At 52.4% G+C, this 22,881-nt stretch overlaps 1 protein-coding gene across 12 annotated transcripts in view; it reads right to left on the bottom strand.

Annotated features, from left to right (window-relative positions):
- LOC139039788 (uncharacterized short-chain type dehydrogenase/reductase y4lA-like) overlaps nucleotides 1-22,881 on the bottom strand; it is a 91,909-nt gene that overhangs the window by 30,996 nt on the left and 38,032 nt on the right. For 7 of the 12 annotated variants that reach the window (XR_011499967.1, XR_011499968.1, XM_070503344.1 and 4 more), the window contains one exon: nucleotides 10,296-10,471. The exons of 1 other annotated variant lie outside the window; for it this stretch is intronic. Coding sequence is in view for 6 of the 11 variants with exons in the window: in XM_070503344.1 (XP_070359445.1) it covers nucleotides 10,296-10,471 (176 nt within the window). In the remaining 5 variants the exon portion in view is untranslated. Of the gene's footprint in view, nucleotides 1-2,669; nucleotides 2,829-10,295; nucleotides 10,472-22,617; nucleotides 22,666-22,881 lie in introns of those variants that run through there. 4 more of the 12 variants (XR_011499969.1, XR_011499970.1, XR_011499966.1 and 1 more) reach the window with 2 other exon arrangements.

Below are 22,881 nucleotides of genomic sequence, written 5' to 3'. Positions count from 1 at the left end.
GTCTTTCTTAGTATCATAATTATTTTATGGATTTAAAAGTATTTGTGTTGGCATCTTTTACAGTCATTATCTTTAGTGATGCTCATTTCCCAGTTTTGGCCAGTGGGAGCCTCTTCAAGTTGGCTCCTGGGGCTTTTATTTATTTTAAAGAGCTATACTGAGGATAAACAATCTACATATGATAAAATCTGCCCATTCTAAGTGTAAAAGTCAATGATGTTTAGTAAATTTACAGAGTTGTGCAACCGTCGCTGCAATCCAAACTTAGAACGTTTTCCTCACCACAGAAAGATGCCTCTTGCCTGTTTTCAGTCAGTTCCCATTGCCACTCCCAGTCCCAAGCAACCACGAGTCTCCTTACTGTCTCTGTAGATTTGCTTTTTCTGAACGTTTCATTCTAAGAATCACCCAATATGTGGTCTTTTGTATGTGGCTTCTTTCCCTCGGCGTGGTGTCTCTGGGGTTCCTCCATGTTGCAGCACATGCCTGTACTTTGTTCCTTTCATGGCTGAGTAGCGGTTCATGGAGACATCAGTCTGTATCGTCCAGTTGATGGACATTTCCACTATTTGACGATTACGAATAATCTATGAATATTCACTTACAAATCTTCATGTGGGCATGTTTTCTTTCACTTGGGTAGATATGGCTGGATCATGTGGTAAATTTCTGTTTAACTATTTAAGAAACTGCCAAACTGCTTTCCAAATTGATTACACCCTTTCACGTGCCCGCCAGCAGTGTGTGAGAGCTCCTGTTGCTCCGCATCCTCACCAGTGCTTGCTCCTGTCTCTCTTAGTATCGGCCATCCTGTGGGGTGTGAACTGTCATATTGTAGATTTGATTTGCATTTCCCTAATGAGTAATGATGATCAGCATCTTTTCATGTGCTTATTATTAGACATTTGTATGTCGTCTTCGGTGAAATATCTATTCAAATCTTTTTGCCCATTTTTAATTGGGTCTGTCTTTTTATTATTGAGTTGTAAGTGTTCTTTGTATATTCTGGATACAAGTCCTTTATCAGAAATATTTGCAAATATTTCCTCCCAGTTTGTGGCTTGTTCTTTAATTTTCTTAATGGTATCTTTTGGAACACAGCTGTTTTTAATTTTGATGAAGTTCAGTTTATCAATTTTTTTAATGTTGTGATTTTGGCATTATTTCCAAGAACTCTTTTTGCCTAACCATAGGTCACAAAGATTTTATCTTATGTTTACTTCTAAAAGCTTTATCTCTTTCACTTAGGTCTGTGAACAATTGGAGTTCATTTTTTAAAAAAATTAAGTTGTGATTAATTATTTTTTGCTAGGAAAGATTTGCCCTGAGCAAATCTGTTGCCAGTCTTCCTCTCTTTTTTTTCCTCCCCAAAGCCCTGGTACATAATTGTGTATTCTAGTTGTAAGTCCTACTAGTTCTTCTGTGTGAGCTGCCACCACAGCATGGCTACTGCTAGACAAGTCATGTGGTTCCACACCCAGGAACTGAACTTGGGCTGTCAAAGCACAGCATACTGAACTTTGACCACTAGGTTATCAGGGCTGGCTCTGGAGTTCATTTTTGTGTATGGTGTAGGAAAGAGCCCAAATTCATATTTTTTCTTGCAGATATCCACTTTTCTCAGTCCTGTTTGTTGGAAAAAACTATCTTTTCCTCACTGAATTGCATTGGCACTTTTGTTGAAAATCAATTGGTCATAAGTGTAATCCTGAGTCTTTTTGACATTTAAATTTTTTTGAGAAAGGGAGATTGAGAGTACCTATTTGTATAAATGCAAATAGAGTACCTATTTGTATAAATGCAAATAGAGTACCTATTTGTATAAACGGAGACTCAAAGCATATTTACCCAACTGTTGACAGTGGTTACCACTTTGAGGAGATTGGAAATACCAGAAGGATGGGATCATACATTCCCATCCTGCTAGTATGTATATTATTTGAATCCTTTAAAATGAGATTGTGCCAGGGTCAGCCCAGTGGTATAGTGGTTAAATTTGGCACACTCCACTTCATTGCCCCAGGGTTTGCGGGTTCTGATCCCAGGCATGGACCTACACCACTCATCAAGCCATGTTGTGGTGGTGACCCACGTACAAAATAGAGGAAGACTGGCACAGATGTTAGCTCAGGGCCAGTCTTCCTCAAGCGAAAAAAGAAGAGGATTGGTAACAGATGTTAGGGCCGATCTTCCTCACCAAAACAATAAAAATGAAAATAAAATGAGATTATGTCAAGAGAAAGAGAAGGCAAGCTACAGACTAGGGGAAACTTTTGCAAAAGACCTATCTGATAAAGGACTGTTTTCTAAAATATACAAAGAACTCTTAAAACTCAACAATGATAAATCAAGCAACCTGATTTAAAAATGGACAAAAGAACTGAACAGACAGACACTTGATCAAAGAAGACAGATGGATGGCAAGTAAGTGTATGAAAAGATAAGATGCTCAACATCATATGCCCTTAGAGAATTGCCAGTTAAAAGTAAAATGAGACACTAGTACACACTTATTAGAATGGCAAAGATCCAAACCGCTGACAGCACCGGATGTTGGTGAGGATGTGGAGCAACAGGAGCACTCATTCATAGCTGGTGGGGGTGCAAAATGGTGCAGCCACTTTGGAAGACAGTTTGGCAGTTTCTTACAAAACTAAACAGAGTCTTACCATACGATGCTGCAGTCACGCTCCTTGGTGTTTGCCCAAATGAGCTGAAAACCTGTGTCCAGACAAACATGTGCACAGATGTTTATAGCAGCATTGTTCATAATTGCCAAGACTTGGAAGCAATGGATATGCTCCTCAGTAGGAGAAGGGATAAATAAACTGTAAAAAAAAAACAAAAAAACAAAAAAAAAACGGAGAGATTGTGTTCACACTGTATAATTTAGGATATCTCTCCTACCATTTTAGTCATCAAAATAGTTTGGGAGTTATTCACATATGACATCCTTTATGTAGATTTTTAACATAAAATAACAATGAACAATTTTACCATAAGAATTCATTTGAATACAAAATTGACAATGACAGTCTAATTTTATGTCACCAGTCCAAGTCGTTGTCAATTTGTTTGAAGCTTTTATGCATTAATTTGTAAATTTAATATGGTTAGCATTAATCTGATAAACTTGTGCTTCATTTATTAACAGATACAGGATCTACGCCAGAAATTCAACAATCTGACCATACTTGAGGAGTGTGGATGGGAGAAAGCCAGCAATACGAGCAAAGATGTGTTTCAGGTAAATTTGTGGATTTCTAATATAGACTTTTACTTTAATGAATTTAAGCTTTAGAAACATTTAGCTTCAGGTTTTTCATTTCACAAAACGTGTCATCTATTACAATGTCCTGATTGTCTTGAAAGAGTGAGGAAAGGTCAACACAAAATTCAGGATGGTTATTTCTGGCGGGGGAGGTGGGGCTGAGATTGGATTTGGTCCTCCTGAGAGCTTCTGAGTTGCTAAGTAACGGTATGTACCAGTGTGTTTTATTCTTTAAACTGTACCTATACATTGTTTTGCAGTAATAATAGCAGTAGTACATAATTTATATAATGTGCCAACTATGCTTCCCAGGCCCTCACACACATTGACTCAGTTAATCCTCACAACAGTCCTGTGAGGTGGGTGCCGTTATCCCCGGGTGGGGAATCTGAGGCCAGGAAGACTCGAGCACGTGCCCAGGGTGGAGCTGGGTTTCTCATTCCAGAACCCATGTTCTTAACCCACAGGTTATGCCATCTCTGCTTTCTATACTCTTGTGCGTGATATATTTCAAAATGAAAGAACTTTTTAAGTAGAAAAGAGGAACAATGACTCTTAGACTCTCTCTCTTCTTCCCAAATTTTATCATGTAAAATTTCCTATTTTCTCTGTAAAATTGGCTTTGTTGACATGATAGATTCCATTCTTATCTATTAGTACTAATTTTTTTCCCAAAATATTTTAACTCCAAGCTTTTGGTTCAGAATTGCTACTTCTCAAGCCAGCTTGGAGCCCTGCCACTTTTTCTTTTAGATTTTAGAAAAATGCCTCTGGTTGTAAAATCAGGTTTCTAAACTGGTACTTTATTATGCTGTGTAATCCAAATAAAAACTCTGTTTTGAATTCTGTCTTAGGAGTTTAAGATGTTAGAGTATTAAAGGATTATTGTAGGATTGTTTTACTAATGAAGTCTCCTTATTTTACTAATGAAGTAATGTCTTAGTAAGACGTTAGTAATGTCTTACTAATGACAAAGGCCCTGAGGACAGTGACGAGATTGATTGAATGAATTTCAAGTCTGTTAAACAGGAAGGATGCTGGGACATTTGGACCTGCCGTGCGATTTCTTATCGGGTGCTTAGTCCTGGGGACATAACACCATCAGTGACGCAGATAACGGCTGTGTCAAGACAGCATTATGTCGGAGCCTTGTAATTCTGCCCCTTACCACCAGTGTTTCTCTCCTACATTATTTTATAGGCCACCGTTAAGACTACTGAACAGTTAAAATCAAACTAATCTTTTATCTGTACTTTGGAACCATTCCCCCAGATCTCTTAGTCATTGACCTCTCATCCCATCACTTAGCCTTGTTCTCTCTTTTCCATCAGTTTTTAGACATGTTGAAGGGTCCTATCTTTGTTTACATTAAACGACAACCACAACTAACTCCTTGAGGGCAGGAACTTTGTCCTTTACCTTTGACCCCCAGCATGTTTAGCACATACTAGGAACTTGATAAGCATAAGATGGATGTGTGAAATATTTTAGGCATGCTTTATTCATTTTTCTTATAAGATGGTAATGAGTTGCTTTAGTAAATGTCATAATTTCTCTTTGTAGGAAAAAGTTGTCTCGGGTATAGCGAGTGAACCAAAACATGATGATGCTGGGATCGCAGATGGGGGTCGCCTCGCTGCTGTGAAGAAGGCAATGAGAGAGAGGATGCAGCCGGGAGAGCGTGCTGAGGCCGTGGGCTCTGCGGTGCCAAAGGAAGTTGATCATAAAGCGTTTGACACTGGATCTTTTAGAATTGAAAGTCCCGTTAAATCATTCTCAGGTTAGTTTTTCTGTTGAGACTACTTAAGAAACGTACTTGGGTTGGATGGGAGCTTGTACAGGAGGTGAAAAAGTTTTCACAGGAAGCAATATAAGCTGTCTGTGATTTCTGGAAAATAGACCACATCCTCACCACCAAACACTTGCAGATTTTGTTTGATGGATGGGATTAGATTACCTGAAGTGACATATCTCCTAAAGTTGCTTTTCTGTGTTTTCTAAGTGACTTCACTTCCATTATTAGCCCCTAACCCCAAGGTCCTGGGAGGAAGGTCCCAGGTCCCAAGAGGGAAGGGCGATGAGCATGAGGAGTGAGGTGATTTCCTTCAGGTTGGTGCCAGGCTGGATGAGAATTTCAGCAGGAAAGGAAGCTTAGGCACCAAACCATCACACTTCTCTGGCTGTTCTTAAAAAATGACGCTTAGGGAAGGTGGGTTTGGTTTTATTTTCATTTGTATCAAAACTTTTGCCCAGATCTTTTTGAAACACAACAGGCCAATCCACAGACAGAAAGGGGACTCATGGTTGCCAGGGGCTGGGCGTGGGGAATGGGGAGTGACTGCTACAGAACCCGGGATTCCCTTGTAGGGGGATGTGAATGTTCGGGAACCAGACAGTGGTAATGGTTGTGCAACACTGTCTATGAAATAAAGGCCCCTGAATTGTACATCTTAAAATGGTTAAAATGCTGGTGGAACTTTATGTGAATTTTACCACCATAAAAAGAATGAAAGTATCTGCAGTATGATTTAGTTTATGTACAATTCTAGAAATCCCTAATCAATAGTGACCACAGGGAGCCTGGGGCTGGGGGCGGGAGGGATGAGAATGAAGCAGAGTTTAGGGGCCAGTGGAGACGCTCATCATGCTGACTGTGCTGACGGCTTGACAGGCCCACTGGAACTCACCAAACTGTCCACAGCAGACACCCACTGCTTCTCGCCCAGCAACCGTGCCCGGAGAAAGCCGCCAAAGAAGTAGAAAAGCTACACAGGTTTCAGCTCGTGGGGTCACTTTCATGCTCCCACACGAACATGCAAAGCGAGGGCCACCTCGCCAATGGGGAGTGATCGCCACCCATAATGTTCAGAGAGAACACACCCAAGCATAGAACAGCGTGCTACTTCTCATCCAAGAAAGGGAAGAAATTAAATATGTGTGTACATACACAGATGTATATTTGTAGGTATTTGCTCATATTAAAAAATAAAGGATAAGCCAAATTTATGAAAACTGTTACTTATGGGGGAGGAAGAGAGCAGAGTTGAACAGACAGGGGTAGACTCTGGACTTATGGGAATATATCTGGTTTGTGAGTTTTGACCTTGGAACCATGTACGTTTTTACATACTTATAAAACAAAATTTAAAAACATACTTTAAAAAGGCGATCTCTAACAGAAGAGAAGGGGACACTTCCGATCTTCCTCTTGGACCAGTGTTACCCTAATACCAAAACCAGACACAGGAATCACAGGAAAACTGCCAGCCAGTATCTCTTCTGGATACGGACACAAAAACCATCCACAGAATACCAGCCAGTGAAATCCAGCCACGCAGAAAAAGGACCACACACGATGGCCAAGTGGGATTTGCTCCAGAACGCAAGGTTGGTTTAACATTGGAAAAACCAACTCACGTAATGCACCTCATCCATAGAATAAAGAACCAAACCACACGGGCCTCTCAACAGACACAGGAAAAGCATCCGACCAAGCTAACATCTTTTCTTGATAAAAACGCTGACCAAACCAGGAATGGAAAGGAAGGTCCCCAACCCGATAAAGGGTATCTGTGAAAACCCACGCTCACAGCATGCTTAGCGGTGAAGGACTGGATGCTTTTCCCAAGGGCAGGATCAAGAACCTCCACTCTCGGACATCAACACCACACCACGCTACAGGTTCTTCCCAGAGCAGTCGGGCGCGACGAGGAAATAACAGATCCACACCGGGAAGGAAGAAGCGAAACTATTTCTAGCCGCAGGTAACATGATCATGTACACACAAAATCCTAAGGAATACGCTAAAACACTATTAGAACGAATAAATGAGTTCAGAGGACTGCAGGATACAAGATCAGTACACAGGAATTAATTGCATTTTTATACACTTGCAATGAACAAGCTGAAAATAAAATTCAGAGAAGCATTCCAGTTATAATAGCATCAAAAAGAATAAAATGCTTCAGAACAAATTTAACAGAAGATGTGCAAAACTTATACTTGAAAACTACAAAACATCTTCGAAAGAAACTAAGACCTAAATGAGTGGAAGACGTCCTATGTACACGGATGAGAAGACAGTAGTAAGACGGCCATACTCCCCACACCGATCTACAGAGTCAACGCGAGCCCAGCAGAACCCCAGCTGGCGTCTCTGCAGAAACTGACAAGCTGACCCTAAAATCCATAAGGAGTTGCAAGGGTCCACGGAGAGCCAAAACAAGCTTGAGAAGGGACTCACACGTCCCATTTCAAAACCGACTACAAAGCAGCAGTAATCAAGACAGGGTGGAACTGGCATAAAGACACAAGGACAGGTCAAGGGCTAGAATCAGAATCCAGTACTAAACCCTCATATTTATGGGGAACTGATTTTCAACAAGGGGGCCAGGGCCGCTGGACGGGGAAAGAATGGTCTCTTCAGCCTTGGTGCTGAGACAACTGGATTTCCAGACGTAAAAAATGGAGTTTGACCGCTGCATCACTATATTCAAAAATTAACTCAAAATGGATCAAAGACCTAGACGTAAAGGCCGAAACTAGAAACTCTCAGGAAAAAACAAAAGCAAATCTTCATGACCTTGCATCTGGCAATGATTTCTTGGATATGACGGCAAAAGTACGGGCAACAAATGAAAAAACAGATAAAGTGAACTTTATCAAACAAACAAAAACTTTTTGGCATCATGGAAGACTATCAAAAACTGAAAAAAGGGGTCAGCCTGGTGGTACAGTAGTTAAGTTTGCACACTCTGCTTCAGTGGCCCAGTGTTGGTGGGTTCAGATCCTGGGCACAGACTTACACACCGCTCAACAAGCCATGCTGTTGCAGCAGCCCACATCCAAAATAGAGGAAGACTGGCACAGATGTTAGCTCAGGTCCAGTCTTCCTCAGCAAAAAAGAAAAGGTTAAAAAAGACTCAGGTCAATTCTCAGTTTTTCAGGTGCTGAGTACATATAATTAAAAAAAAGAAAAAACAACTCAGAGAATGGGAAAAAATGCACACCAAGTATTGGATAAGGGACTTGAATCTAGAATATATGAAGAACTCTTACAATTGGACAATAAAGTGACAATCCAGTTAAAGAACGGGCACAGGATCTAAACAAACATTTCTACAAAGAAGATGCACAAATAGCCAATAAGCAGATGAAAAGCTGCTCAACATGACAGTCTTCAGGGAAATGCGAGTCAAAACCACCAGGAGACACTTCGTGCCCCCTAGGACACGCTGTCTACAATCAGCAAGACACAAGTGCTGGCGAGGGTGTGAGAGATCGGAACCCTCCTACGCTGCCGGTGGGAATGCAAAATGGGGCAGCTGCTTTGGGAAATGGTCTTGTGGCTCCTCAAAGCGTTAAACATGGTGTCGCCATGTGTCCCAGCAATTCCACTCCTAGGTGTGTATATCTGAGAGAACCCTACACCTGCACACCAAGACTCGCACACGCGTGTTCCAGCAGCCCTGTGCACCACAGCCCAAAGGTGGGCCAACCCAGACGTCCATCAGTTGATGAATGGATAAATGCACAACGGGACGCTGAAAGGACGTGCCACTGACACACGCCCCAATACAGACGAACCTTGAAAACACAGGCTCACTTGTATTTTTGCTTTATTTTGCAATAAAGCACTTCCTTTATTGCTCCTCGCTTTACCGCGCTTTGCTTTATTGCGTTTTTCACCAGATGCTCCACCAGCAAAGAGAAGATGACTTGCTGAAGGCTCAGGTGCTGGTTAGCATTTTTTAGCAATATGGTATTTTTTAATTAGGGTATGCACTTTTCTTTAGTCATAATGCTATCACCCACTTAGACTACAGCATAGCATAAACCTAACTTTTATCTGCACTCGGAAACCAAACAATTCGTGTGACTTGCTTTATGGTGACATTCACTTTGTTGTGGGGGCCTGGAGCCGAGCCCCCAGTGTCGCCCGGGTCTGGCTGTGTGCTGAGGGAAAGAAGGCAGACACAAAAAGCCACACATGGTATGGATCTGTTTACATAAGATGTCCAGGATACTCGAACCTACAGAGACAGGAAGTGGATTAGTTGGGGGTGGGGGAGGGGGGATGACAGCTAAAGGGTACAGGGTTTCTTTTAGGGGTGACAAAAATGTCCTCCAGTTGACTACGATGATGGCTGCACAACTCCGGGCATACACTGCATTGTGCTGAGTTGTACGTTTTAAATGGGTGAACTGTGGTCCGAGAGTTATATCTCAATAAAGCAGTTCCAACAAGAAAAGAGGACAAGCCCTAAAAACTGCAAGCAAAAGGAAGCACGTGAACCATTCAGCAGGTGGAACAGAACCTGCTCACAACACACATGGACGGAGGGTCAGCATCCAGAATAGGAAGAGACATTCCAGAGGGGAGGGTGGGGATGAAGAGAGAGAAAGCACCCCGGAAGCACAGGGGCAAAGGGGAAGCACAAGCACCCCAATGCGGCCTGAAGGCGGAGCTCAGGAGCACAGCCCAAGGCAGCCCGATCCATGGGGGAGCGGGACGCGTCAACGCCAGCACCCAGGAGGGGCCGTGCCAGCTGCCGGCTACACGGGAGCCTTCCCACGCGGCTGAGGCGATGTGGGAAACCACGATTGTGCTCGTCTACATGTGTCTACACATGTCAACATGGATGGCCTGGAGACATGCCACCGAATTTCAAAACCAAATGGTGAGACAATGCACGGGGGATCATGTGTTAGGCTAAGTTCAAAATCGACATGTTGCTGCGCATGGACTGTGGGTCCACTAGCACCCACCCTACACAGGGAGAGACAGGGGGCAGGAGGGCGCAGAGGAAGGGCCAGGCTGGACCTCAGGGGATCAGTTGCTTAAAAAATGCAAAGGTGAACGCTGCTCCATCTGGGAGGGCAACAACGCACAGGCATGTCTGTCTTCAATATTTGGCACAACCGTTAATACAGAGTCTCCACTGTGTTTCAGATCCTGAAAACAGAACACAAGCACCAACCCGTGAACGTGGTGCTGCCCAGAGGCAGCACGCAGGGCACCCACCTTGGCCACCTTGCCCATGTCCTCCATGGTGGCTCTCTCGTGCGGAAACTGGGCGAAGGTCCGCTCAATCTTGGCGATGACGGCATCGACGTTCACTGTCCCCTGCGGACGGCCTCGGGGGAAGTAGAAGGTGGGGATGCTCTGGCTGGTGGCAGGGGCTCCTCCTTTGTCTGGACCTGAGAAATGAGACAGGTGGTGAGGACTTGGGAACAGGAAACATCGTCCTCACATGAACCCGTAACAGACAGGGGCGGCACCGTTCTCAAAGTGAGCGCACGGGGCCACGGAACCCCAATGTGCACAGAACGCCAGACAATCCTGGGGGCCAACTCCAGCCATGAGGCCACCCGCATCCGAAAGGTCACACACCACAAGAGAGCGTCACATACCACTGATCCACACTGCTGAGCCTCCCCCAGCCCTGCCTCAGTGTGACCCCGCAACAGTGACAGCTGACGGCCCAGGCTGCCAGGGAGGCTGGCACAGGTCCTTGTGGGGAGCCTGCCCCGCAGTCCTCCTGGGGTCAGGGTCCTCCAGGCGGGCCGTCAATGGCGCTCGCTCACAGCCAGGACAGGTGTGGCCTCTCTTTGGGGCCCACACCTGCAGTCGCTGGTTCCCACGTGTGCCTCCCGGAGAATGGGACGTACGTCTGTCACCTGACCTGGGATGGCCCTCCGGGAAAGGATCTGGCCCTGCAGCCTCTTTCTCGCCAGAAGGCAGAACGGCAGCTGAGCCACCCCAAGTGAAGCCAGCACCTTCAGCAGCAACTACTTCGGAGAAGTTTGACCTCCTGACATGCTTTCCAAGACACAGTGGTGTCGGGACGTGCCCTCGGGGATTCAGGGAGCTGACCTGCTGTGGGGCTGTCGTTACAGGCGGAAGGGGGGACTCTGTATATAAAACACGGTTGTTTAAAATGCCCCCAAGCAGAAAGAGCTGTTCAGTGGACCCGGTTAAGGAATGACTGCCGAAAGTTGGCCCCAGGCCAGGTCTGCAGCACCCAGGGGGGAGAGGCTCTGAATCTCCTCTGAGGCCGAGCCCATGAGGCTCGCTGTTCCCACTACGGTGGGCACGGTCGCCCAGCAGGACTCAGCAGCATCTCCCTGCTGACTCAGGAGAGGCCTTCTGGGGCCAGAAACAGCTCCTGGGAGCCGGGTCGTAGACGGCCGCCGAGGACCAGGCACCCGGTCGGCCTCGACGGGCAGTGACGGGGAGGCACAGTCTGGCCCATGGACGCATCTCCGGTCTACACCCTACATTCTCTAGGGCTGGGGACACGAGGCCACAGTCTCAGGAGGCAGGAACAGCCCAGCGTCCTACTGGAGAAGGACTGGACTGAGCAGCAAAAACCCAATGCCTGAGGCCACGGGGGCTGATGGGGCCGGGAGTGGGCAGATGGTCAGGAGAGTGCACTGTGAGGGTCCCCAACTCAACAAGGTCTGGGGAACCCAATGCACACGGGACACCACGGGACCACATAGGACCTGCAGACCCTGAGCGTGCAGGAGACACACACACAACACAGCAGGCCGAGGAAACACCACAGAGGGTTCAGGGCCGGCCCAGTGACCGGGCACATCGTGGTTCTTACCCAGAGGAATGGCACCGCCAGCAGGCCCGAACGCCCAGGTGGGGGGTCCCCTCCATGCGCCACGGGGCACTCACATGTCAGCCACCCTCCCCAAGGCCGAGTGACAGAGCACAGCTCATGCAGCCACCGCCTCATGCCACAGGGACCAGGGGCTGGAACACCAGACACCAACAGCACTACCAATTTGCCACCAGGATACACAGTCAACACGGCTCCCCACTGAAACCTGCGGGTGTCCTACACATCTCGTCCTGCAACGGGGGCCTCTTCACCACCCAGCTGCAGCCTCTGGGACCGGCTAGTGTCCTCCTCAGTCCATCAGTCCATCTCAGGGACGGCCCATGTTCTCTCAGTCACGTCTCGGGATGGCCCCACGTCCCCCTCACTCATGTCTTGGGATGGCCCCCCACGTCCCCTCAGTCACGTCTCAGGATGGCCCCACGTCCCCCTCAGTCACGTCTCGGGACGGCCCTGCATCCCCTCAGTCACGTCTCAGAACGGCCCTGCATCCCCTCACTCACGTCCCGGGACGGTCCCTCGTCCCCCTCACTCACGTCTCGGGAGGGGCCCATGTCCCCCTCAGTCATGTCTCAGGGTGGCCCCGCATCCCCTCAGTCACGTCTCAGCATGGCCCCATGTCCCCTTCAGTCACATCTCGGGACGGCCTCGCGTCCCCTCAGTCATGTCCCGGGACGCCCTGTGTCACCTGTCTGTTTTCCCTCCAGCACTAGGAGGAGGAGTCACTTGTAAACGCTTTCTGTCCTGCCCCACTGACGTGACCCACAGACGACAGCAACACGTCCAGAGGTGTTGCTGTCCTGAGTCTGCTGTACTGGGGGGCTATGGGGAGAGCCTGCAGACGCACGACAATGAGCCCTGTGATCACAACAGGGCAAATAAAACAGTCAGGGGTTTGACGCAGGGTCACCTCAGTGCTGAGAGCCGAGAGGCAGATGTGGACGGCACGGTGATCAGAAAGGAGAGGCTGCAAAGGGCGGCCCTGAGGTTCCGGCACCTATTGCAGGCCGGCTGTGCTGAGCGAGGTGGATCTGCCATGGACGGTGGGAAGCACGAGGACCACACTGTGGACTAAGCCTCAGAGCAGAGCAAAGGCTGGACGATGACCTCGGGCCCACCCTTCACGAGACTCGGCCCGAGTCAGCACCCAGGGACACAGGCTGATCCCCCTCCTCCCAGCCCGGGATGTCCTGTTCCACGGGGATTGGGTTACAGTGTCAGAATCACTGAGTCCTGATGTGACAGCCCTGCACAGCAGCACTGAGCCAAAACCACACCCACCGTGGCCCAGGGACAGGCGGGAGGGGAAGCCACACCCAGAGCTGCCTCCTTGGAAGGAGAGGGTTCGGTTCAACAGATCTGCTGGGGGTGCCCACGATTCGCTTTGAGGAAGATAACTTTTCCCCTCGATTTCTGGAACAAAGACTGAGGGCCATTTTTCATTTTTTTAATTTTTTGTGAGGAAGACTGTTACTGAGCTAACATCTGTCCCAATCGTCTACTACTTCATATGAAGGAGGCCGCCTCAGCGTGACTTGACGAGCGGTGCTAGGTCTGCGCCTGGGATCCGAACCCGCGAACCCCAGGCCACCGAAGCGGAGCCTGTAAACTTAACTGCTGTGCCCCCGGGGCAGGCCCCTGAGTGCCTGTTTCCTTGCCTTGTGGCGGTGGTTCCGTTTTCCCGTCTTTCTCTTTTCTTCTCTCCCGCGAGGCGGAATGAATTGCGAGCCCAATGCCCTGAGCTGTCGGCCACAGTCGCTGCCCTTGTACCTTTGTGCAATACGGTGTTGGTGTTTCCTGAGCACCGACCACATCTTCCCATGAGCCATCTCACTCAACTGCCGCGTTCAGGACAATCTGTGACTGACGTGCCACCAGCATCCTGTATTCACGGTGGGAAAACTGAGGCACAAGGAGTCTGGCGCTCCAGGCAGAGGGCAGGGCGCCTACACTGTGGGGTGGCTGCCCCTGGGCTGGTTCTGGAGCCGTTGTCAACCATGTGCCTTCTCCCCAGTCCATGGCTGGGCTGACACAGACCCCTGGGCTGCTAAGTCACAGGGACGTCGTTCGCTGCTGGTCAGCGCTAGGAGGCCGCGCACCTGGTCACCTGGGAAAGGACAAGGAAGAGGGATGACAGCGCTGCTACGCCTCCATGCAGACACACTGCTCGGCCTCTCGCCTACGACCAGGTGTGATTCCTGAAAACGAGGTTGCTGTCACCGTGTCAGCCGGCTTCTGCCAGACCCGTTACACAGTTAATACTCAGGCCGGTCCTGAGAAATGGACTTTGACAAAATGGACAGAACGTGACAAAGAACTTAAATCAAATCTTCCTGCGGCTGTCAGTGCACAGCAATCCACCACGAGGCTCACCCTCGCCCCCCTGGCTGGCCCGAGCGTCCCCATGGGTGCCCTCCTCCCCCTGGATGGCCACAGGCACACTCCAGCTGGTGACGGCGTGATGCTGACTCCACCACACGAAGCCCTGAAAGCAGCGGGGTGGGCTCACTGGGGCGTCCTGGACATGTGGTGTCAGGCCCTGTGTCGCTCACGCCCACTATCTGTGCCCCCCTCCTGTGGAGACATAGGGACATTTCCTGCCCAAGGGCTGCCAAGCGACAGCTCTGGAACCTCGCTGGACACTCACGAGGAAGTCTGTCTTCATCTGCACAAGTCACGCGTGGCGACCAGACCTCCTCATGAATCCGCAGTCTACGCAGATGCGAATCCAGGCTGGGATCCGCGAGCAAGGCTTTGCCCTGGGGTCCTGGCGGCTCTGCCTGGGGAAGTAACGTGGCCTTTGTGCCCTGGTGACCTCGCGGTGACCCGGCCGCCACCACACGTGAGGGGAGGGCGGGAGGCCAGCATGCCCCTTTGTGGAGCAGCAGCAGCAGCAGCGAGTGCTCGTGGCTCCTGTCCTAGGCGTGAGGATACATGCGAGCACCTCCTGAGGGGGCTTTGGGGGCCTGGTGTCCCTGGTGCTGGTGTCTGCACACACCACAGTCCTAAAGGTGGGCGGTCCCCACCACGGGCTAGGCGCCTGTCCTGCGTTGTTTAAAGGTGAGCGAGTGCAAGAAGCTTACAAAGGCCCCAATCTGAATGGGAGCACAGGGAGGCAGCCGGCACGGCCTCAGCACCGCAAGAGTGTGGCTCGTCCACGTGCTCCTGCGGGAGGAGCTCCGGGGGCCACCACCATCTCCGACACCGCATTCCCTCCTGCCCCGTCAGCAGAGGGCGCTGTCAAACTGAGGTTCCGCCGTCTGGGGGAACTAAGACACCACACAGGCATCAGGCTCCACCCCCACCGTACTCTGAACCAGGTGGAGCATCTCCTCATTTGTCTAAAAGGCAAGGACACCATCTTCCCTGCCCCTTCTCTACTCCACGCTGTGCCGTCATTTCTGTTCCTCCTCTGACCATTCCCAGGGCGGCACGTGTCTTCGGCTTTGTGAGTTTTGTCCTCCGTCCCCAGGCCCCACGTCTTTTTATTTACTTTGTGACGTCTGTCACCACACGGGAGTTTTTAGATCACGTTTGTAGTCGGCTTCATTCTCTCGTTGGTCTAACAGATGGTCCAAGGCAGCACTGGGAGCTACTTTATGACATCTGAGCACGTGCCCTGTGCTCACGAACTCAGAACGACCGGCACCACGGGGACAACGTCTGAGGTCTGTACAGTGGCCCATCGACCCTCCCATGGCCCTGCTGGGCGGGGAGGCCTCGGACAACAGGAGAGGCCAGAGGTATAGAGAAGGACATGGGGGGCCAGTTCCAAGGAGGATGGACACCGGGCCCCCGTGATGCAGGCTCGGCCGCAGTCCGAGAGGGAGAAGCTGATGGGCCACCCGGGCAGAGGGGCCAGCCTGGGCCAAGGGCACGGGGAGCCCCAGGTCCTGTGTGGGCCTCGCAAGGGGCAGAAACCACGCATCAGGAGCAAGTTCACCAAACCTCTGTGGGTGGAGACGCGCCAACGTGTCTTCCGAAGCTGCAAAGACTGAGCACTCTAGGAGGCAGTATTCACACTGCAGGGGATGAACCACATCTGACGGTTTCTACCCGCTTCCTGAGCACATGGCGCAGAGATTCCCACGACAGCGATGGCACCGGCTCAGTCACCTGTTCCTCCTTCTCCATCCCCCACCGTCTGCTGGTCCGCTTGTCTCCAGGGGCAGGAACAGGAAGGGGATGGGGCCCAACAGCCAAATGGGCCTCCCAGTCAGGACTGGCGGGGAAGGGCCTGCTGGTCGCGATGGAGACACACACACAGACGCACACACACGCATGAGGCCTCCACGCCCAGGGCTGCCACGCGAGGGCCTGTCTCTGCCTCAGCTCGTGTGTCTGTTCCTGGGGGTGGACACACAGCTCGCTGATCTCCAGGAACCCCTCGCCTCGTGCGGCAGCCCGGGTCCTTCTGACCCTGGAACACAGCAGAGCTCCTGTCTTCCTCTGCTCCGGGCCCTGAGGCCTGGCCCCGAGGACACACGCATAGCTCCATGAGACATGACCTTCTGGACAGCGGCACAGGACGAGCAGAGTGGGACACGAGCGAGCTTACTGCCTGGGGAGCTTGACCATGGTGGAGGGAGGACGCCCACATGGGCTGCGCAGTGAGAGACGGCCCCTGTGGTCAGAGCCATGCGGACGGGGGGAATTTGGGGGGAATTTGGCAGATGGAGGGAGGGAGGAAGGGAGACAGCTACAAACTTAGGGGCAAAGACACAACCACAGGTCTTTGGTGCTCTTGACAGCGCCCTGCAGACACCCCGCATGGCCACACTGGCTGCTGCCAGCAGGAGGGCTTCCCTTGAGGGTGCCACACGTCCCTTCCACCAACACGCTGGTACAGGAGGACGGTCCCCTGGGTCAGGAGTTTGAGAACCACTGCACCACAGCTCCCTGGGGCACAGCGGGTGTGTGGAGGCGCTAATGACTGCCCCTGTCACTGCCCACCTCAGGGCCTTTGTGCCTACTGTTCCCAGGCGCCCCACAAACACTGCCTTACCTCATCTAAGACCATGATCAGATCCCACCTGCCACTAGCATGTCATCAATAGACAACACAACACCCCCCGCCTGAGCCCACTCCCACCTGCCGTCCCCTCACACCAACCATCACCCCAGGTCACAAGGTCATCCCTGACACACCACACATCCCACCCCACCTGCCGCCCCCTCATAGTAACCGTTACCCCAGGTCACAAGGTCATCCCTGACAGGACAAACATCCCACCCTACCTGCTGCCCCTTCACAGGAGCCATCACCCCAGGTCACAAGGTCATCCTACACACCACACATCCCACCTCACCTGCAGCCCCCTCATAGGAACAATCACCCCAGGTCACGAGGTCATCCCTGACAGAACACACATCCCACCCCACCTGCCGCCCCTTCACAGGAACCTCACCCCAGGTCACAAGGTCATCCCTGACAGAACACACATCCCACCCCACCTGCCGCCCCCTCATAGTAACCGTTACCCCAGGTCACGAGGTCATCCCTGACAGAACACTCATCCCACCCCACCTGCTGCCCCCTCACAGGAACCATCATCCCAGGTTACAAGGTCATCCCTGACAGAACACACATCCCACCCCATCTGCTGCCCCCTCACAGGAACCATCACCCCGGGTCACAAGGTCATCCCTGACAGAACACACATCCCACCCCATCTGCTGCCCCCTCACAGAATACATCACCGCAGGTCACAAGGTCATCCCTGACAGAACACACATCCCACCCCACCTGCCGCCCCTTCACAGGTACTGTCATCCCAGTCAGGCTCTGTAGGCTTTTCTGTCATCCCAACTAGAAGGTGCAGCTACCCTCCAGTGCCTGGCACAGAGCAGGCCCCCAGCAATATGCAGTGATGGAACGCACATCCCAAAGAGCTCCCCTGAAAGGAAAACACCTTTCGCTGTGTTCGGAAAGCTGCTACCTCAGAGAACTTGGCCACATGACTCTGTTTCCCTCTGTCCACAGTGAGTCTCTCCCAGCCTGGAACCTTCCATGTCTCTCACACTCATGGGGAAGCAAGCGTCTCCCACCAACTCACTCCCTGAGGCACAGCGCAACACTGGATGACCCAGTTCTGGTGCTGGACTTGCAGGATCGACTCAGGGAGAAGTAAATGCTAACATGTGTGCTCTTTCTGCGGCCCTGTCAAGACCCAGGTACCCGGACCAGCCCTTCTGAGGAAGGCAGCTGGAAATGCTGGGGAGAGCACTTGACAAACATCTTCCTGAGTGCCTCACGGACTGGCAAGAGAGGAAGGACTCTCAGGGCACGGACGCTGGGAAGGGGCACCCAGCGAGGCCAGGAGAGGCTGGACAGGCGCTGCCTTCAGGGAGTGCACTCAAGGGGGTGAAGTGACCGTCACCTCACAGTGTTGCAGAGCTCGGGGACAGGAGGCAACATCCAGCATCCTCGACGGAGGCTGCCCCCTGAGCGGGATCCTGGGGGCTGCCCCTGCAGTGAGAAGAATGAAGTGGAAATAAATCCCCACCAACCTCTGACCCCAGGAAGGAAAGGACAATCATAGGCCTGAAAGCTGGTGCTGCATCAAGGGGCTGTGGGCAGGGGTGGTGGCGAAGCTCCCGAGAGCTCACAGCAGACTCCCAGTCAAGTGTGCAAACCAAATGTACATCCTGTGCCTGGTCCCCAAACCCTCCAGCCGACGACATCAGGCTGCCACAGATCAGCAGTGCCCGGAAGCAGCAAGATGTGCTGAGGTGAACCATCCTCAACTCGGGACTCAGAAAACGCCCCAAGTTCCAAGGAAAGTGAGGCGTTCATGATCAAAATGCACAAACACACATGAAAGGAAGGCACCATGGGGGAGAGCCGGCAAGCAGGGAGCAGCTGGGCTGGCGAAGACTCCGGACTCTGACGTTGTTGAGAATGAGAGCCGACACGCTTCATATATCAAGACAGGGAGAGGCTTGAAGATGCAAGAGTGAGGAGACTTAAGACAGCCCCAAATAAAACGTCCAGAAGAACAGGAAACACACTTGCTTTCTGGGTTGGAGAGCAGAGCAGCACAGCTGGGAGGGACTCGTGCCCCGGGAGGGAGGAGACGCAGGTGCTGAGCCTGCAGCTGCAGAGCTGGAGACACATCCTGAGACCCGAGGCCCAAGGAACCCCAAGCAGGAGTCCTTGGAGCGACCCACACTGCACACCGGACGACGAGACTGGACAACATCCAAGACAGCGGCAGATCCTCAGAACCTGCCACAAGGAGACGGAACGGAACAGAAAAGGGGACCGTCTCCAAAGGAGCGACCCAGGAGCCCTGCAGCCAGCTTCTCGACAGAAATGCAGGGGCCAGAGCTGGAGGAGAGCGGCTGCCCTTTCGCCCAAACGCCACCTCCCGGGAGGTGTCTGCCACACAAAACCAACATGGAGACAGTTTGAGACCAAAACGGAAGAAAAGCAAAAGCGAGCCGGCCACTGTCAGCAGACGCTGGTCCAGGATGTGCGGGGGACCGTGCGTCAGGCAGAAGCCAAGTGCTCCTGACGCAGGTCGGAGATGCAGGAAAGGGGCGTATGGGGGGCAAATCTCAACACGCTGACTGTGTGAATCATCATAAGGCGGCGATTTTATTTCTTTTTAAAAACCCTCCGAAGGCAACAACAGCAGTATAAAATGAATGGGGTCATGGAATGGAAGTGTCTGAGAGTTTTGTTTTTTTTTGTTGAAGAAGATTAGCCCTGAGCATCTGCCGATCCTCCTCTTTTTGCTGAGGAAGACTGGGCCTGAGCTAACATCCGTGCCCATCTTCCTCTACTTTATATGTGGGACGCCTACCACAGCATGGCTTGCCAAGTGGTGCCATGTCTGCACCTGGGATCCGAACTGGTGAACCCCGGGCCGCTGAAGCAGAACATGCTCACTTAACTGCTGCGCCACTGGGCCAGCCCCCATCTGAGTGTTTTGAGCTGGAAGGCAAAGGTATTAATTTTTCACCTGGAAAAATCCAGTAGTGGCCATTTCTAGGATGAGCAGTCAGCTAGGAGCAAGGGAATACTCCAAAGTAGGAGAGGAAAAGAGAAAGAGGAGGCAAGAAAGGACAGGACGAAAATAAACCAAGATGGACGAACAGTCATAACACGTGGAAACAGACAAACGGCACAGTTAAAAGATGAAGATCAGAAGGAAAAAGAGAATCGTGTCTATTCACAAGAGACACACATAAGACGTAAGGGTGCAGAGGGTGAACATCTTCTCAAAAGACGGAAAAGGGTAGAGGGGCCGTGGGGTGGCTGGACTGATGTGCACACAAGAGGTGGAGGTGTGGACAGTACTAGAGAGAGACAGGGACCGCGTCAGGGCAGGCGACCAGGGGAAACGACATGCCTCAGAGCTGGCCAATGCCGGCCCCAGGAGCCCCACACGGACACGGCAGACGCTGCAGGGAAAAGCAGAGGTCCAGCCCCCAGGGAGGCCGGGCCCAGCTCCCCGGAGCGATGACGGAGCTGACGGGACAACGAGAAACAAACAGCCTGCTGCAGACACGGGAGATTTACAAGTTTAATCTCCGGGACAGAAATAGATGCGGCCCCAGCACAGCTGCAGCTCTCACATTCTTTTCCAACACACAGGACGCCGTTGGGGGCTGGCCACCTCCTGGGCCGCAAAACAGGTCTCAGCAGGTCCTGCAGGGACCGTGGGGCGCATTCCCCGACCTCCAGGGGACGCGGCCAGATGACTGGAATGAACAAAAGTGGCAAAAACACACACGTGTGTGTGTGAAAGGAGAGTCCTAAAGTACGGCTCAGGCCTCTTAAAAAATGACAACCAGCCGACCAAGGGGCATTCGGGTCCCCAAGCCTCTTGCCTGGGCTCCCACCCGCCCCGCCCCACGCAGGCCCCCTGCAGCCCCGATCAAGGGGCACGGCCTCACGGAGAGCTACTTCTGTAGAGGGCCCCAGCCGCCTGCTCCCTGACTCGACCCCACTCCTGGGACCTCAGACTCGCCCATGGGCCTCCCAGAACACACAGTGGGGCGGAGCGGTGCCCCCACGACCAAAATCCAAGCCCTGGGATAAAGCAAAGGCATCTCTTCTCCCGCAGAAGGGTATGGGGGAGCCCAGCAGAAATCCGTCCAGCTGTGTCTCTGGGGTCACACCTCCCAACACCAGCCTCGGACGGTCAGGTCCCAGAGGGGTCAGACGGCACATGCTGGGACATCAGATGGGTCCCTCCGACTCCAACGGGCCAGGACAGGGCACAGGTGGCAGAATGAGAGCAGGCCAGGCAGGGACGCTGGGCCGGAGCGGCCAAGCCCAGCAGCGTCCTGGGCGGCCCCGTCTGAGACCGGATGCAGCAGCAAGGCCGGGACGGGGCCCTGGACGGGGCCAGGGAGCTCAGGGGGACAGCCTGTGGATTCCAGGTGAGCCCAGGCCCCAAAGATGCTGCACCCAACAGGAGGCCCCTGTGGGCCGCGAGCTTTCTCCTCGGCTCCCGTGGACCCTCCACCCCAGCTGGCAGGAGGTGCGCCAACTAAACGCGTGAACGACACTCCACGCTGACAGATGGGAGCCAGAGGTCAAAGTTTAACACAGGGGAGCCAAAGACAACAACGGGGGAGCCAGGCCCTGCACACGGGTTCGTGCGAAGGATCTCCCTCCAGCACAGGAGGGGCCGGGCTCACTGTGGAGGCTGCTGGGCCAGCCGCGTTCACAGGAGGGAGCAGAGCTGTGTTCCCAACACTGACACAGACGGGGGAGCCCGGCTGAGCGGGGTCCCCGGCCTGGACACTGTCAGCCTGGCTCTGCACCTGCCCCACAGGACGGGCTCCCAAGGGGGCGTGTGTGCGGCTCTGGAGTGGCCTGTGAGGGGAACCTGCATCCACAGCCGAGTGGACAGAGGGGCCGCTTCCAGCTGCCAGGGTCCTGGGAATGTGGATCAAAGGGGGTATTCATGACCCTTCCTGCAGGGTACTGTGACCCCACCCAGACTAGGACCCCAGACTGTGGCCCACTTGCCATCTGGGACAGGCAGAGCTGGGAGGCCACGCTGTCACCCCAGGGAGGGGAGGTCAGCTCAGAGTCCAGGACTGTCCCCAGGGGGTGGCCACACTGGGGTCTGGAATGACGCTCAGCGGGGTCTGTGTGCCCTGAAGGACCCTGCAGGGAGGCTGGACAGCGTGTCCGGGCCCACAGCAAGGTGACAGAGTGGAGGAGCAGAGGCGCCCGTCAACTGTGCCTGAGCCTGTTTGTGGAGAGTGGGTGATGGGACCCCCGGGGTACAGGACGCTCAGGACCCCTTCCAGCGGGGTGAGCCGAGCATGTCCTGGGCCTGAGAGAGCCTGCAGTGACCACCGGGAGTTGGCGCTGCTCGGCGCCCAGAAGGCCCGAGAATCCCTGGGCAGGGTGGGCGGGTGGACATGGGAGGCGGGAGCAGGGATGGCTCCACTGTGGACGGCACAGCCGTGCCCCAGGGTCCTCTGCTCCGGGCCAGGGGGGCCCACTGAGCGGGTGGCGTGGCCGTCAGGCTGAAGCACCACCTCCCTCCCTCCACCCCCAGCCTCTCCCTCTACCCCCAGCCTCTCCCAAAGATGTTGGCTGACCCCCCCAAGGCTGTGTCCCGAATCCGCCCTCCAACATCTTGGGATGAAAGGAGCCAGGAGAACTCTCCTTCTGCTCCTCCCACAACCCCCATGAGAAAGACCCACTGGTCCACCGCCTGCAGCCCAGGGAGCACTCACGTTACGCAATGCACATCGTCACGGCTGAGAAGCAAGGTTGAGACATGTTTTCTGTGACAAGAAACAACTTCCCATGAAATGAATTCATAAAGTTTGATTCCCAAAAAGTGATTTTCATTTGATAAGCAGCAGCCCTAAAGCAATGCAGACTTTCCTGCATGGGCTCTGTGGGGAGCCGGGCCCCCAGGCACGACCATCCTGGGCGAGGCTGGAGGGATTTCCGGGTCTCCCACACAGCCCAGTGGACCATCAGGAGAAACCCTAACT

Source organism: Equus asinus, unplaced genomic scaffold, assembly GCF_041296235.1.
Source record: "Equus asinus isolate D_3611 breed Donkey unplaced genomic scaffold, EquAss-T2T_v2 contig_1, whole genome shotgun sequence".
Classification (NCBI taxonomy): domain Eukaryota; kingdom Metazoa; phylum Chordata; class Mammalia; order Perissodactyla; family Equidae; genus Equus; species Equus asinus.
This window is presented reverse-complemented; position numbering and strand designations above follow the sequence as displayed.